This window comes from Haemaphysalis longicornis, unplaced genomic scaffold, assembly GCF_048455015.1.
Source record: "Haemaphysalis longicornis isolate Haplotype H1 unplaced genomic scaffold, Haemaphysalis longicornis Haplotype H1 scaffold_7, whole genome shotgun sequence".
In the NCBI taxonomy this organism is placed as follows: Eukaryota; Metazoa; Arthropoda; class Arachnida; order Ixodida; family Ixodidae; genus Haemaphysalis; species Haemaphysalis longicornis.
In genome coordinates, this window is record NW_027526422.1 from 138,776,480 (window position 1) to 138,793,584 (window position 17,105).

The 17,105-nt window shown below is 44.9% G+C and overlaps 1 protein-coding gene across 4 annotated transcripts in view; it reads left to right on the forward strand.

Annotated features, from left to right (window-relative positions):
- The window catches only part of LOC144147061 (uncharacterized), a 429,195-nt gene that overhangs the window by 116,456 nt on the left and 295,634 nt on the right, over positions 1 to 17,105 (forward strand). For all 4 annotated transcript variants that reach the window (XM_077679096.1, XM_077679095.1, XM_077679098.1 and 1 more), the window contains exon 7: positions 12,168 to 12,280. In XM_077679096.1, coding sequence (XP_077535222.1) covers positions 12,168 to 12,280 — 113 coding nt within the window. The remainder of the gene's footprint in view (positions 1 to 12,167; positions 12,281 to 17,105) is intronic.

Here is a 17,105-nt window from a genome sequence, read left to right on the forward strand (position 1 = left end):
CCCACTGACGGGCAGGTGGTGCCAGTAGTGAAGAGCGTCACCTCAAACGACTTGCTCAGCCCGTACTTGATGTTATTTGCCATTATCCAAACACATTGGAAGTTAGGGTGTAAACCGTCTTTGGCCAGATATCCCTGGGGGTCATGATAGATTTCTGTGTGGTCCATGATGTCCACGTTTTGGTAGGTGAGTTCTAGGTCAAGGAGGGCGTCGTTGAGCTTAACCGTTCGCTCGTAGTGAGCTATGAAACTGTGTACCTGGGGTGCGAGTGGCTGGTGATTGTTTTCAATTCTGGGAAGCACTGTTGTCAGGGTTATCTCCACGTTGAGTAGTCTGCTCTGAACATCTCGTACGAGAGGTTTGATGGCTTTGAAAGTATTTTCAGCGGTGTTGTACTTTAGATCGTTAGTTCCGAAGTGAAGTATGAAGTGCGTGATGTTGCGTGGGGCGGAATGTATGAGCTTTTTATTGTCCTGCATTGTGCCGCTGCGTTGGAATCTAATGTACGGTGCATGTTGTCCAGACGGAAAGTGATCTTGAATGTACTTGAAGCGGCTGTCTCAAATTAGAGCTGCGTGTTCCAGAGAGAGGTGAGGTTGCTTACCTTGTACCGTCATCTTCGTAGACGAAATCCAGGGAACGAGAGGGCTTTGAAGATGGTTACCAGATGGTTACCAGATTGCTAAGTAACTCGGGGGACGAATTGCAAAGCATGCTTTCCGCACTGGGCGAACAGAGTAGAACCGTGGGCCTGAAAATTAATATGCAGAAAACTAAAGTAATGATCAATAACCTCGGGACAGCACAGCAGTTTGAGATAGGTGGCGAGGCAGTGGAAGTGGTAAGCGAATATATCTACTTAGGCCAAGTTGTTACTCCAGATCCCAACCACGAGGCAGAGGTAATTAGAAGGATCAGAATGGGGTGGGGTGCATATGGCAGACATTCTCAGATAATGAATAGCAGCCTACCATTGTCGCTGAAGAAGAAAGTGTATGACAGCTGCATCTTACCGGTACTCACCTACGGGGCAGAAACTTGGAGGCTCACTAAGAGGGTTCAACTTAAATTGAGAACGACTCAGCGGGCAATAGAGCGGAAAATGATAGGTGTAACATTAAGGGACAAGAAGAGAGCGGAGTGGGTCAGGGAGCAAACTGGTGTTAAAGACATATTAGTAGAAATTGAGAAGAAGAAATGGACGTGGGCAGGGCATGTAATGTGAAGGCAAGATAACCGCTGGTCATTAAGGGTAACAGAGTGGATCCCTAGAGAAGGCAAGCGTTGCAGGGGGCGGCATAAAGTTAGATGGGAAGATGAGATCAAGAAGTTTGCGGGGATAAATTGGTCACAATTGGCACAGGACCGAGGTAATTGGAGAATAATGGGAGAGGCCGTTGCCCTGCAGTGGGCGTAGATAGGCTGGTGGTGATGATGATGACCAGATAGAAATAATACTTTGGAGAAGGTAGTGGCCTCAGACCTCTGCTAACGTGTCGACAAGGGGATTTGTCTTTTTCAAGGCACCAAGGTTCATCTCTGGCGCACTGTTTTATAGATACAGATTGAGTTGTAGAGAGAGAGGGGAGGCTGTTAGGAGCGGGGCCGGAAGGAGGACAGCAGAGTGGGTCAGTAGTCGGGTGAAAGGGGCGAAATAGTGAGAGAGAAAGGGAGGTGTGGTTATTGTGACAGGACCCCGTAGTAGAGAAAGAGGGAAGACTACGAGATGGTCGGAGAAAACAGGGGGAAATGGTTTACGCTGGGCTGTGGTGGCGCCGGACAACATGCACCGTACATTAGATTCGAAAGCTGCGCCACAACACAGGACATTAAGAAGCTCATAGATTCCGCCCCACGCAACATCACGCACTTCATACTTCATTTCGGAAGTAACGATCTAAATTACAACACCGCTGAAAACACTTTCGAAGCCATCAAATCGCTTGTACGAGATGTTCAGACCAAACGATCCAACGCGGCGATAATTCTGACAACAGTGCTTACCAGAATTGAAAACAATCAGCAGCCACTCACACACCAGGTACACACTCATAGCTCACTACGAGCGAACGGTTAAGCTCAACGACGCCCTCCTTGACGTAGAGCTCACACACCAAAACGTGGACATCATCTACCACACAGAAATCTATCATGACCCCCAGGGACATCTGGGCAAAGACGGTTTACAAGCTAACTTCCGAGATAATGGCAACTGACATCAAGTACAGGCTGAGCAAGTCGTTTGAGGTGACGCTCTCCACAACCGGCCCCACCGGCCCGTCAGTGGTCAGTACCAAGCAGCAGACCCAACCTCACATTCCCAACAGTAGCGAACCACCCTGCCCCCCAAGAACCCCACATGCAACGCGAGCACACAAACGGTAGATGCAGCCACAACACCAGCTGAACAGCATGCAGGAGAACAAGATCCCGACCCACCAAGAACATCACGCTCAATGTTCACACAGACACTAACAAGCACTAAAACGCAAACAAGCACCAAAACAGGCATCGACGTGGACATCACCCCTAACAGCCTCCCTAAACCACAGACTCCGAACAAAAAAGAACCATCCCGTAGGTCGACTCGGTAAAAATGAAAATGACCTGCACCAAGCGGACCGGACGCCTTGCCCCTCTAATCCCGCGGTTTCCTTAGGGTTTGAAAACTGGCCGGCAAACAAACACACTATATATTTCACTTCACATCTATTCCTCTTACATCCAAACCAAGAAAATCCCCAAAAGCCTCCGCATTAAAGCTATTTGTTCCCTTGGAGTTCTCCCCTCTCAACTAGAAGCTAAACGGCAGGACACTTTGAAACGTGCATCGCTTTCCCTTCTAGAAATACTCAGAGAGCACTCTGACAAACAACTTAGTGTTTTAAATGAGCAGAATGAAATCATTCCACTGACTGACCAATAGAAAATTGATCTTGATGCCTTTAGAAACCGTAAGGAACACGAGCTGCGCAAGAAACTAAGAGTTAAATTTGAACGTGACCAGCTCCTTTTGCCTGAAACACATTGCACCATAGAACCTCCTGTCCTCAAAAAGCCTAAAGACGTGGCACTAAATCATCTCACGTGCCGCGCAGACACATCGGAATCTGGTACGGTGGAATTTTTCTCCCTCGCTGACAATCATAATGTAGAATCCAGCTCCCACAGTAGGAGGAACTGCAACATGAAACCTGTTCCCGAACAGAATGTTATATCCTCCTCCCCCATCACGTGTAAAAGCAACGTTATGAATATTTCAGAAACTATATTGACGACCGAAATAATTATCCTAGAAGGCCTCACTTTCTGCCGTACCAACAGCCACGTGAATGAATACGAGTTACACAATGATCTGACTGAACTTTCCGCCAGAATGAGGCTGAAGGAATTCTTTTCCAATAAGCAAGATAATAGTGAAATCAGTGACAACGCACTCCGTGCACCAAGCACTTGGACGCCAGATGCCGAGGAATCTCCAGAAATTGATTTGTAAGAAATATTAATCTCAACCAAGAAAACAAATAAACGCAAGAAGTTGACCCCCTCAAAAGTCACTCGCAATAACCTAGCAGCCAGAACGGACATAAGCATTAAACCTGCAGACAAAAGCGGTAGCGTTGTCATCTTACCAATGAAAAATATAAAGATGAGGCCTATAGACAGCTTAACAACCAAGGTCACTACCAGCCTTTAGACCGTGATCCCAGCAACAAATACATTCAAACGACTCTTCGCACTCTCACAGATTTGCTGGCCTGAGAATTAATCTCCAGAACGGTACTAAACTTCATAAGACCGATGAACAAGCAAGCAGGACGTTTCTACCTCCTCCCCAAAATCCATAATGTCCCCACATAAGCATTGTTCTAAGATGACATTCCGGGAAGGCCCATAGTTTCTAAGAACACCACCTCCACAGAAACATTGTCTGTGTTTCTGAACCACCATTTGACACACATTCCGACTTCTCTTCCTTGATTGTTTAAGGACACCCCACACTTCCTCCGCATAATAGAAGCAATAAACGATGGTGGGCAAATACTCAATGACGCCCTTCTGGCCATGCTCGACGTATCCGCCCTCTATACGAACATTCCCATCACCGAAGGAATAGAAGCTACATCAAAGGCCATAGCAGAAAACCGACACCAACATGCGTTGGAAGTCTACATTACTTTACTAAATTGAGTTCTAACTAACTCTCAACAATTTCGAGTTCGACTCCTCTTATTATATGTAAGTTTTTGGAAGCAGCAAGGGCACTCCTTTCGCACCCATCGACGCCAACATTTTATGGGACAGCTTGAAACTTCCCTCTTAGGGTCTTTCCCCCTCATGCCAAATGTTTACCTTCGATACACAGATGACATCTTCATAACTTAATTCTTAATTCTTCGCATCCGACCATTAGGTTCTCATGCCAGTAGTCGGATAAACGAGAGAACTTCCTAGACACCACTGATGTTCTTGACAATGGTATACTGAAAACCACGCTTTATAGGAAACCAACAGAAAGGCAACAGTACCTAGACTACACTAGTCATCACCCACGCCACTGCAAACAAGGTTTCTTTGTAGGGCAGGCTACCAGAGTAAGAAGAGTATGCAGTGTTAACACAGACAATATAAAACACCTTAATGAACTAATAACCGCCCTGGCAAGCAGGAATCACCCGGTCAGCTCACTGGATATGGCTTACGAGAGAGCATCCAAGCTAGAACGGGACGAAGTGATCAAGCAACAACGTCGAAAAGAAAGCGCCCGACCACCATCCTTAATAAGCAAATTCTCAAACGCGCTCCCTAACATAAACAAAATCCCGCGGAAATACTACCCCATTCTAGCCAGTAATGACCGACTTAAATAGACGTTTCCGGAAGCCCCAACAGTTACCTACAGAAGAAACAAGAACCTAAAAGACATTTTAGTGCATGCCAAAATTTGCGCTTCCCAGGAACCAGTCATCGGCCCTTGCTTCCGCCCTAGATGCAAGACCTGCAAACATCTGCAGACGAATTGCATTGTCAATAGCACTGCCAGCCAATATCTTCACAAGATTAATTCAAGCTTCAATTGCAATTCTAACATTGTGTATATGCTAGAATGCTCATTCTGTCAAAAGCAGTAAATTGGAGAAACGAGTCCACCTATGAACTTACGCCTGAATGGACATCAGGCGGACAGTCATAACAGTGCGCCCATAGCAGTCACGCAGCACTTCAACCAGCCGAACCAAAATTTCAATGATCTAAAGCTCTATATTCTACAGTCAAACTTTAAGTCTCCATGGAACCGGAACTACAAAGAATCGTACTTAATACATAAAATAAACTGCCTGGAGCCGGCTGGAATCAATGCTTCGAAAGGTAGCTTAGAAACCTAACGGTATGTGAATGGAACAGAAAAATAATGCTGTTACAAAAAGTGGGCATCTCCATTCGCAACATTCCTGCCTGCCCATCCGCAAAACTGATACTTGAATACAATTTCTGTGCTTTCCTACTTTTTTTTTCTCCTGTCTTGCTCCTAGCCGGTTTCGAGATACCACGTGCACTTGCCTCCCTCGACATTCGGCATTTCGTCTTACTACCTGCTTTACATACACACGCGCAAAAAGTAAAAAAGAAGAAAGAAAGAAAGCAGAAAAGAAATCCTTGAATGTACTGCAAAGCTCACCATGGGTTGTACCCGCGCATTCCCCTCTTATTCTTCTGCGAACACTGACCTCCCCAGTCCGAATTCTTCGAACTATACAGGCTGTTTCTGTTTACGAGTTTTCTCTCTCACACACAGTTCAGTAACCATGCAATTCCACCCCAAAGACGCCCTTCTAGTCCCCGACTTTCCCGGAAGCCTTCTTTGAGGTCGCCCGGCGCCACCGCAGCCCACCTTAAACCATTCCCCCCTGTTTTCTCCGACTATCTCGTAGTCTTCCCTCTTTCTCTACTGCGCGGTCGTGTCACAATAACCACACCTCCCTTTCTGTTTCACTATTTCGCTCCTTTCAACCGACCGCTGACCCATTCTGCTGTTCTCCTTCCGGCCCCGCTCTTAACATCCTCCGCTTTCTCTCTCCATCTCAATCTGTGTCTATAAAACAGTGTGCCAGAAATGAACCCTGATGCCTTAAAAAAGACAAGTGTCCTTGGCGAAACATTGGCGGAAGTCTGAGGCCGCTACCTTCTCCAAAGTATTATTTCTATCTGGTGACCATCTTCAAAGCCTTCTCGTTCCCTATATATATATATATATATATATATATATATATATATATATATATATATATATATATATATATATATATATATATATATATATATATATATATATATATATATATATATATACAGTAATCCGCCGTTATAACGAAGTCAGCGAGGCAGAGAAAAATTTCGTTATATGGGGTTTTTTGACATAAGCGACCAACAGAGAAATCTAAAGTAGTTGAGCTTTAATTGCGCCACAACTGCGAGGAATTATGCCACAATGTATGCAGTGAAGCAGAACTTTATTCAGGGGCCAAGAAAGGCAGTGATCTTTTGTTGTTTCATGTTCTTGCCGGGCGCGAGCAACCCCGCTCCGATCTCACCAAGCTGTGACCGGCGTCCGAACGCCTCGCAGACTGCTGAGCGAATGAAGAGGAGAATGCTGTGGCCACTTTTATAGAGGGGTTGGTAAGGGGGAGGGGGTGGTGGCGCACAGAAGGCTACGAAAGTTTCGCGCTGAAAGCGCCGCAAAGTCTGCAGCTCAACAGCTGGGTTGGGTTTGTTGAGCTCAAAATCAATTACTCTCTCATTGTCTGTACACAGCACAATTGTGAAAGCTGACTGGTTTTGGACGGGGGGCTTTGCATGATTACTGAGCAATTTTTTCCTGAAGTGTTCAGCCGTGATGTTTGCAAAACACGTTCGTTTGCGCCACGCTCTCTACGACACTTCTTATTCTACGCTTCGAGTGCCAGCGTACACGCACCGTCGCATCCACGCCATTGACCAATGTCTACGAACAAAATTTAATCACCCTACTTCGCATTTGGATTGTTTGTCTTAAATCCACTGGCGCAATTTGAACATGACCGGCTCGAGGAAATTGCCGGGGAAACAGCAGCTTGTCAACTCGCCATATTGACTGACTCACTCGCCGCTAGATTTCCGCCGCTCGGCGACGCTTCCGCTTGCTGCTTCGCTCTAAGCGGGTCCAGCTCTTCGTGCGTTTCGAGTAATGCGGCTTAAAATGCACGCGTTTGGGTTGGGACCAAAAGAAATTTCGAATAAATCGATATTTCGAGTAAAGCGATTTCGTTATAACGAGGGATTACTGTATACCTGTGCGTGTGCGTGTGTGTGGTTTGTTTGCGTGTTTGTATGGGGGGTGTAATGTGGCGGCTGAAGACAAGACGACTGATGGTTGTAATTAGAACCGATCTATTCACCATCGTTGCAAGGCGGCTAGGTAGGAGACTTCACCGACTGCGGGAAGGTCACTGCTTCCCAATCTAGCTTACGGCCCCAGCATTGCGTTCAAATGTTCGCAAGTTCCGGCTGCGCCAAGAATAGTTGCGGTAGCCGGAGAGATAGGTTCTGCCTCGTTGTGTATATTTCTAGTACATCTTTCAGATTTGGAAGGTGTAGGTAGTACCTAGCTGCCTTAACAAGAAGTTTCTGCTGCAATCGCAAGGCGGGAAATGTGCTGCGTGATTCGATGACTTTGCCCTCTTAGAAGCGCTGGAATTCTGCCATAATGAGGCCTAGAGTCTTTTAATTCATAATTTAAAGACGACCAAACTAATGGGGTCATCAGCTATTCACATAAGGCTTAGGTACACGTCCCACCTTTTTTGTCTGTTTGGCGTGCGGTGAGTTTTGTAACAAAAACCCTTCACGTCGTGAATGTAGGACGCGGAGGATTCAGTGGCACTGTGGGAACACACGCCAAGGTCATTTGTCTCGGCAGGCTGGCGATTTGAAGAGGTTCCAAACAACTCTCGCATATGATTCTTGAAAAAAAAACCCAAGTTGTCATGTCAGCTTCGTTGGTCTTGAACCATACGCGTGCCGTCCCCTTGACATAAACGATGACGTTGCATAACCTGACGGTCGGGTCTCACCGGGTGCGGTTGCTACGTACTCGTACATGTTGATCCCGTCCTCCGCGTTGATGCTTTCCTTTATTTATGTATTTATTTATTTATTTACAATACGACCAGTCTCCAAAGAGACCATAGCAGGTGGGCACTACAATATACAGTTACAAAGTTCACTTAACACTTTAAGGATCGCAATGAGGTAAATATTACGTAAAAATAAAAATCAGCAACTTTGAAGATTACAAGCAGCAGTTATGCACACCATACACAAAGTGCTACAAACACAAGCATATTTACATGAAAAAAAAATAAGAATGGTAGTTTAACATTATGTACTATACGCACAACTATACACACCAATTACAAGTGCTTGCTGGTTTGTATGCCACAGGAAAGCAAATACATATCAAGGACGCTAAGAGACGTTATTTTCAATTCTTGACAAAAAATCGCACAAGGACTCAGCATTAGTGGTGAAAGGGGTTAACAAATTCCATTCGTGGATGGCAACTGAAAAAAAAGAAATATTTAAACGCATCATCGTTACATTTATGTAACAATGATGCGTTTACATTGTTACATTTCTGTTGAATGGGCCCGGCTAGAGGTGTGGAGAGAGTATTTATGGGAGGAGTGGTCAGGGGCCGTTAGTATCACCGTTGGTAGGGATGGTGTGGTGTCCGGGGAAACTGTACCCGTTGTGTGTTTTTGTGACGGCTGATGCATGGATTGTGGCGAAGGCAGGAAGATCGAAAATTCTAACATGGTTATACTATACAGCGACGATGTAGCGAAATTCTACACTATTTGCTAGTATGGGTAACTAAATTTACAGAAAATATTAAAGTAGGCGGGTCAAATAAAGGTTAGACGTCTCATTATCGCGGAATCGAAACACATGAGGAAAATGTGGCCGAAAATAGGTACGGGGTGCGTGCGTACGGCAAACAGTCATTGTGTAGCAAAGCACCTTCTAAATGCATTGGTGTACTAACGATGCATGTGACGTATAAACTTGGGGGTGTACTAAATGACTCAAAATAAACCTTATGGTATCAAAAATAGCCTTGAAAAAAGTATGTTAGGAGTAACGCTCATTGATAGTATCTGAGCGTCTTAGATACGGAAACGAACTAGCGTAAAATATAGCATACGTCAGGTTCGGCAAAAGGAACTAGTTGACCTTTGCATCTAATACGACGAAGTGGCAAGCGACAAACCAGAGTTAGCGAGTGGCTACCGAAAGACGGGGTTTGATGAAAAAGAATGCCATAACCTAGACGGAGAGAAGAAATAAGATAGACACGGGTTCCACAGGGCAAGACTGGTTGGTGTGAACTCAGATTAACTGGTAATGCTTGTGTCCATGACGAGAAAAAAATTCACAAATAAGGGAGATATAGGTAAGCTTTTTTGTAAATAGCACCTAATATGAATCATCAGTAGCTGTGAACGCAAGCCAGCAAGCTGTTAGGGATCTTGCACGTGGGCACGTTTGTGCAACACACGTTACGCCGCAATAGGTGTTTTACAATAAACATAACATGGCGAAAAACAAAAATCATACAGTCAGATGCCCTGTTAATCATAGTTGTGAAGGGTTAAAGGGGTTATTTTATAAGAATGTAAACTACGCTAAAACACAATACTAGGACAACGGGGACAGGACTGGCGCAGGCCTATCCCCGCCCTGTCCCCTTTATTGTAGCCTTTTCTTTCGCACGCAGTTTTTTACTTATAAGATGCAGTGAAAACAAGATCAGCAACATGCCCTGGGTATTTTTTTTTTCAGTTTTGAAATAACACGAGAATGAGGGCTTTTCTGAACAATGTCAAAAAACAGGAAGGTTTTGAAGAAGAACAAATAGTGCACATGCACTGCAGCCTCCCGCGCAAAACAAGAAAATGCAAAGACAGAATAGCAAACTTGGCTTTGTAGAGCACAACAAGCTTGAGGAGTGGTGAACGGGCGTAATATTTTTTTTGAATGCCACAGGTGTAAATAACCTCTTATGTAAAAGAGTATAAGGCCCTAGTATTACTCCTAGAAAAAATAATAACAAAAATATGAGAGTTGCTAAGTTGTACAGTACGTGAATACTCCAATCACCTTTCTTGTACTATTTTCTCGGTCACATTTCTTATCATCAAACCGCAGCGCAGGAAACTAGGGAAACAGAGTGGGCACACACACACACACACACACACACACACACACACACACACACAGCACTACGTGTTTCTACTCGTTATTTGTCCCTCCGGGCCATCTGCGCTAAAGTCTACAAGTTGTGATACAAAAAGCCCGGATTTCTCCCCTACTTACGTTTTCTATGCACACGAATACTTTACGTTAGCATATTTCATAAATTTGCTGGTGTTGTGGTTACCATTGTTTCTCTGTGGGTACATTCTATCTTTGCGATCAGCGAGTACGTCCTTGCATTGTAGTCTCTTATATTGCTATGTTTCTTCGTTCGTGTGAGTCTTACGGAAATACTGCTCAATTATCACTTCTGCTAAGATTGCCACGCTGAAGCCTGCAGTATAGTGACATATTTAACAAAAATTACACCATCTTCCCGTAGGGGACCCCTGAGTAGCATGCATAGCAGCCATGGGGTCGATTCAAGTGCTCATTAGATTTCAGTTCGTCGTTTCCGTTGGTTGAGGTACGTAGCTACCGTTATATTTACAGTTTGGTTTCCAAGGTAACTACCACACTTTTCACTTACCGAAACTAGGAAATGGGAAATTGCGTTCAGCCCATGACTGTTTCGCATACTACTTAGGGTTTCCATGCGGGAAGATGGTGTAATTTTATTAAATGCGACGGGGCTATGTCTTCCCTTGTCGTTGTTGCGCCGTCCACACCCCCACTGCTAATGCTCGGCTTGCTGAACGCCCGCGGGTGTCTTACCCTGTAATAGCTCCTGGAACGACAGTGTTACCGGTGTCTTCCTGGGCCGGCTTGATATGAGCCGAGCATGCGCAGTGGGGGTGTAGACGGCGCCACAACAAGGGAGGGACTTAGCCCCGATCATGAGACGCTGGAGCGACAGTGTTTCCGGTGTCTTCCTGTGCCGGAACGAGACGAGCGCGCTTCCTCTTAAAGGGTTCCTGGAGCGGCATTGTTGCCGGTATCTTCCTGGGCCGGTGGATGGACGGACGAAGGATGACGGACGTCGTAGCCGAGAGCAAGAGATGCTTTGCATCTAAAATACGAAATAATCTTGAACTTGCAGATATTCCAGTGATCATGTCCCTAGATTAAGACAGGCGCACTAGGAGCGTATTTTTAAATATTGCAGGCGGACACTTCAGAGAACATAGCGCAACTGAGCGAATCTCCCATTAGAGAGCTTTGCTGAGTATGCGGATTCCGAAGGTTCTTTGTATTAAGAAAGTGGAATTCGGAAATTCGGCAAGGAAATCTGTAGCTGCCTCCGCCCGTGACCCGTGTAATTATGAGGAGTGGGCTGCAGTTGAAGTTTATCTCCCACTATTGCCACTTGAGTGGCAAATGAATAACTCATTGCATGGACGATGATAATGCAAAGTTTGGGGTTGCCTTCTGCCTATTGTTGCGAATGATGTAACGCACTTGCGTGACAGTTTTTGATGTACTTTGGAGCATTTCGCTTGCTTTGAGCTTTTATGGCGCAACCTTAAGCGCAGCCATCAAGTCGGCGCGAACGTTCTATTCAGAACCGCTTCACTTGTAAAAACTGACAGACTGAAGTAGTGCTCTGTTTCTCGCTTTAAAGCGCCGGCTGAAAAGCACTTGGTAATACTCTACCACAAGAAAAAGCGCAACAGAGCTTTGGGAACAATCCCGCGATTCTCTAAACAAAAGTAGCCTCATGGGTACGCACACAAAGTTGTTTTATCTTAGTTTTAGCCGCAACGGGAATTATGGATAAAGGATGTTACAGTCCCAACAGTTTGGTCAACGACAGATACCGTTGCCCTTGGGTTATGCTGGGATGCAGGATGTTTCTAATACAAGAATACTATTCGTAAACAACACTTTCAGACGAACTAAATTACATGAACCACGTCAACAAACTCTTTTAGGGACCATCTTGAAGGACCTTCGTCTTTCGGACGGTGGAGTTTTGAGATGGCTTGAGGAAATGCGAAAGTCCATGGAAGAGCTTCCTGACGTCGACATGACACCCCCAAGAATGGTAAGTTCCAACGTTTTTTGAGGTTAAACTAGAGAAAGCCTCGCGGGTACTGTGACAAGTTGGAAATAGGTCTATTTGGTGTGGCAGGGTTTGTCTGTGTTTAGGTGAATTTTGGTTTCCTGAAAATTAAAGTATCCGATGCAGAATTGGCACATTCATTACACTGACCAGCAAAGGTTATAAAATACCGGTCACGATTCAACAACCGGTTTTCGTAAGCAGCATTGTACATAATATCACTCCGGCAGGTAGTCGTTGTTACAACTTTACTACAGGAAACAGAGTCTAAATTAAAATAAAGTTTGCTATCTTGAGTGTCCACGTCATGGCCACATAAACTGGTCGAGGCTGAGATGCATCTGGATGTATTTGGTTGCAAATGCATCTATTTGATTTACATAAACAAAAGTCTAGTAAAATGAAGCGAAGAGAAAGAAAGTCGTATAACGTTGTTAACTAGCCTGCCTGAAAAGAGTATTTGCTTCACCTAGTACAGCTAAAGTTCCTACAAATAACGCACTAGAGGCTGATAAATATTTTTTCTGCAGTTACCACACCTTAATGTGGTTACACATACATTCCTATTAGCATGAGGAACTTTTTTGCGAAAAGTTCCACTTATTTAGCAGTAACATGCGATCCTGTAAACGTTTTAAATATGACGAACGATACGGGACTTGCGTACACGACGCTGTCTGCGAAACAACGAGCGATATATTGTTTTGTCCGGGACGCTGTTTCACATAACGTTGCTGTATATTCAAGTGGAAGGATGTTCCTTATCACTTTATCTAACGTTTCGGTTAGGACCAGTTGTACTCGGTTTCCTCTAAAACAATATGCAGCAGGCTAAGCAACCGGAACCATGTCACACTTAAAAAAACTCGCAAGTAAAACTCACAGGGTACATACTGTATTTGTTATTCTAGATAAACCAAAAACATTCTTCCGGCTCTTACAAAATTCTTGCGTATCATGAATACATATAAAGATTATAACCTGAAGCTCTTGCCCGTTGTAAGATCTTTAACATTGCCATTCCCATAAAACATTGCTATGCAAACAAAACAATGCAGCTCCATTATAGAGCGGAAGGCATCCAGCATAGGTAGGAGAACAGCGACTTACACAGTTTTATTATTTCGATGCAATATGGTCGAAGCAAAACGTTGAATCAACAAGTAGAGAGTACGTACGACACAATTGCCATAAAAATGTATCCTGCGAAATTCCACACTTTTTCGACATATACAGAAGGCGTGCAAAGCGAATAAAATAGTTCCGAAAGAAAAAATACAAACACAGCACATTGGAACACTTGTCACTGAAATAGTGTATGGCACTCACATCATGAGGGTAGTTTACATATACCCAATGCCAGTGCATTTCAGAAGAAATAAATATGTTGAACGATCAGTAAGATGTTGAACGATCGCAATGATTAGTGAAGCATGTGAGAAGTGTAAAAATGCGCCAAAATAACAAATTAAGAGTGGTCGTCCAAAGATAGTTAGCCTCTGTTTGGTTTCCCTCAAGAAAATTTTCAATTTATTTCAATTTCTTCAACTTTCTTCTAATTAGTACAACACAGGCCTATCCTCGAATGAATCGTCTTTTGCCAGCAGTGTTTCAACAACGCCACGGTAATGCCTGAACGCACGGGACATGAGACGTACAGAACGAAGTTAGTGACCAGGCAGAAAACAAACACCATGCTTAAGTGAACATCCGGGCTCAACTTTAATAGTTTCAAGTCTGTACATGTAGTTCGAAATAACTCGGGCGGCCTAAAGTGCACCCCTGTTTCCCAAGGTAAGCCCGCCATTTTCTAAATCCTCTCGTAAGGTAAGGGACTTGCTAAAATTATCACATTTGAAAAGACTGCACACGAACGTTTAAGAGTCACGATAAGTAAAAGGATGCCGAATGAAAAAAAAATCATGACTGTAGGGTTGCCTATTGATGGCCTTGCAAACAATTTGAAGCGCGTGCTTTAAAAAACAAGGGGTTCCGGGTATATTGTAGAGCGTGTAAACAATGAATGTAAGGCACAACACACAACTTCGAAAATCACAGAAAGTCTTCGAAATACACAGAAGGCCATCACTGCACAGGGAGCCGGCAGACGTTCAAAATTAGCCGCGTATCTGCTCCTTCGTTGCAAATGTCGTCAAAAGATAGCCTTTGTAGACATTTGCGAAGAAAATGCCCCCTTTTGCTATTCCGCTCACCTCTCATACTGTTTCTGTACCGTCGTGCTCATCCGAAGGTAAACACACCGAGAGTTTGCTCAAGGCGACTTCAATTTACCGCGTTCCACGGCTACAGGCCGGGTTCCTCGATGCCAGCGCTGCAGTACGGCGGTGACGCGCGTAAATCGATGTGGCTGAGTTCAAGGTTTATAGAACCGCGTGACCGTGCTCCACGTGCGTTCTAAGCAGAACGGGGAACCTAGCAAGTAGAACAACGGATTTAGTCTTTGCCAATCTCCCACTGTGGGTGCCGGCCAAGATCTTCGAGTGCATCATCATCATGTTTTGTTGGTGTTGTCGCGTGATTTTTCATATTTTGCAGTAGATGTAGAATATCATTTGCTATCAAGAGCCAAGCATCAATGAAATTTTTAATAAAGAAACACTGTATATATCCCTCGTAATCTATTTTCTGATTTATATTTGCGTAATGTGTCATTCTTGTTCAACAAAGTTGACAAGTATGAATATATAAACAGGGCTCAGACGTTTACCTTTGGTTGTGAGTATATACGACTATTGCGCAATATCTATTTTGCTTTGGCCTGGAGGGTAAATCGAGTCCCAGACATGCAGACAGACAGACAGAGAGACAAACAGGCATACAGTCAGACCAAAATTTCTGGTTTTAAGAAGCCCGAGAAAGATTATGGTCTTTTGAAAACTGCGCAGCCCGAGCTTCTTCTACTTCAGGAGCGACTGATTTTAAGCCACCCCCATGGCGATTTCTGGAAGTGCATGATGACAAGGGGCATTTTCCGACGTTCCTTATGAATATTATGCAATCTACGTCATTACAACCGCCACCCAGGAAACAGAGCGTAATACTGGTGAATCAAGGGGCTCAAGACACTACGATCTCATAATGCAGAATCAGACGCTGTACGTGCACAGTCTTTCTCCCGCGGTGACGTAGGTCTGAGAAAGATATCATGGGCTTTATGACGTAGATAACCGCTGACATGCATTCCAAGGACACGGTTAAACACCGTAGTACCTAAAAAGAACCTTGCTATACAGCGCTAGTAGGGTGGAGGGATACCAGTGCCACACCATAGGCCCCGTTGAATAATTCGTGTCGGTATCTGCATCATCCTGGCGAGATTTTTGCAGGCCACTGATCTTGAGTTGTAAAGTATCTTCCGAATGGGTGGTATTCTATGTGCAATTCGCAGCTTGAGAAGCTGGGGCGCACTCAAAGGAATACGGTCGGTAGGTGAGATCATTATCAAGGGTACATAACGGTTCCCGATTATAATGGGGGAAAAAGACCGAAAAACGTGTTGTTGCGTGTATGGCTACATTATACGCATAAGTCATCTACAGTAGCAGAAGGTTCGGGTCATTGCGATCTGGTTAGGCATACATCGACGGCATGCCGCCGAAGGTGCGGTTCAAAGGCTTAGTGCGGCCGTCGGTCTGCGGATGGTACGGATAACTTGTGCGATAGATACATTGCACCCAGCAAGAAGGGCTTGAATAACGCCTGAAAAAAACACACGCCGCATCGCCAAGGAACTCCCAAAGAGCCCGATGCCGTAAAATAAAGCTACTTATGAGGGAGTAGGCGACTTTTCGTGATCTGGCAGCAGCCATGGCAGTGTTTTCGGCATAGCGTGACAGATTACCGAAGGTGATTATAACCCATGGGTTGATGGCGACTGTGCTTGCCAAAGGTTCATAGAGGTGAATATCAACACGGTCTAATGCTTTCTCAGGCCACGCAAGTGCGTGCAGCGTACCCACCCAGCTGGACGGTAGAGACGATCTGCTGGTGGGTTCTACACGGCCTACTGCACTTTCGCACAGGGCATTACATGCCACTCCAATAATACCCGAGATCGATACGGTGGTACGTTTTGAACAAACCAGCCGGAACACACGTTGTATTGGCTATATAACATGCCCAAATGGTGGTACGAAGATATGGAAGAACCACGAGCAGCCACTTTCAACCCTTTTCCAGGTAGTTTCGCCGTTACAGCCACCCATCACGAACCGTGAAGTGCGCGCCTTGCCTGCGTAGGGACCGAGGTTCTTCAGTACAGAAAGCATCAGAGGACAAGGAAATCAGCGAGCAATCTATAGGTCTTTGCGTTGTTCAGATGAAATCTCAGTGAAAAACAGAGGTAATATAACAACACAGTCAGCCAGGATGCAGGTAATATCTTGGGGAACTCTAGAACGGGAGAGGGTGTCTGCGTAGGAGTGTTTGTTGCCAAACCTTTATATGACACGTATATCATACGCTTGCAACCAAACAGCGCACTGAGCTATCTGCCCAGAGGGATGTTTTGGTGTGGACAACCACCATATGGCATGATGGCCTGTGAAAACAATGAATGGGCGGCCTTACAAGTAAGGGCGGAGTTCGTCTAGGCCCCAACTATTGCCAAGCACTCTCTATCGGTGACAGAGTAGTTAGACTCGGCTTTAACATGGGTACGGCCGGCGTAGGCGACGAAGTACTCGTATAAGGCTACTTTTTGTTGAGCACGGATCGCGACAACACTGACCCCGCTGGCCACACCAAGAACGTTATTAGGCGCGCTCCGGTAGAAATGCCGTAATAT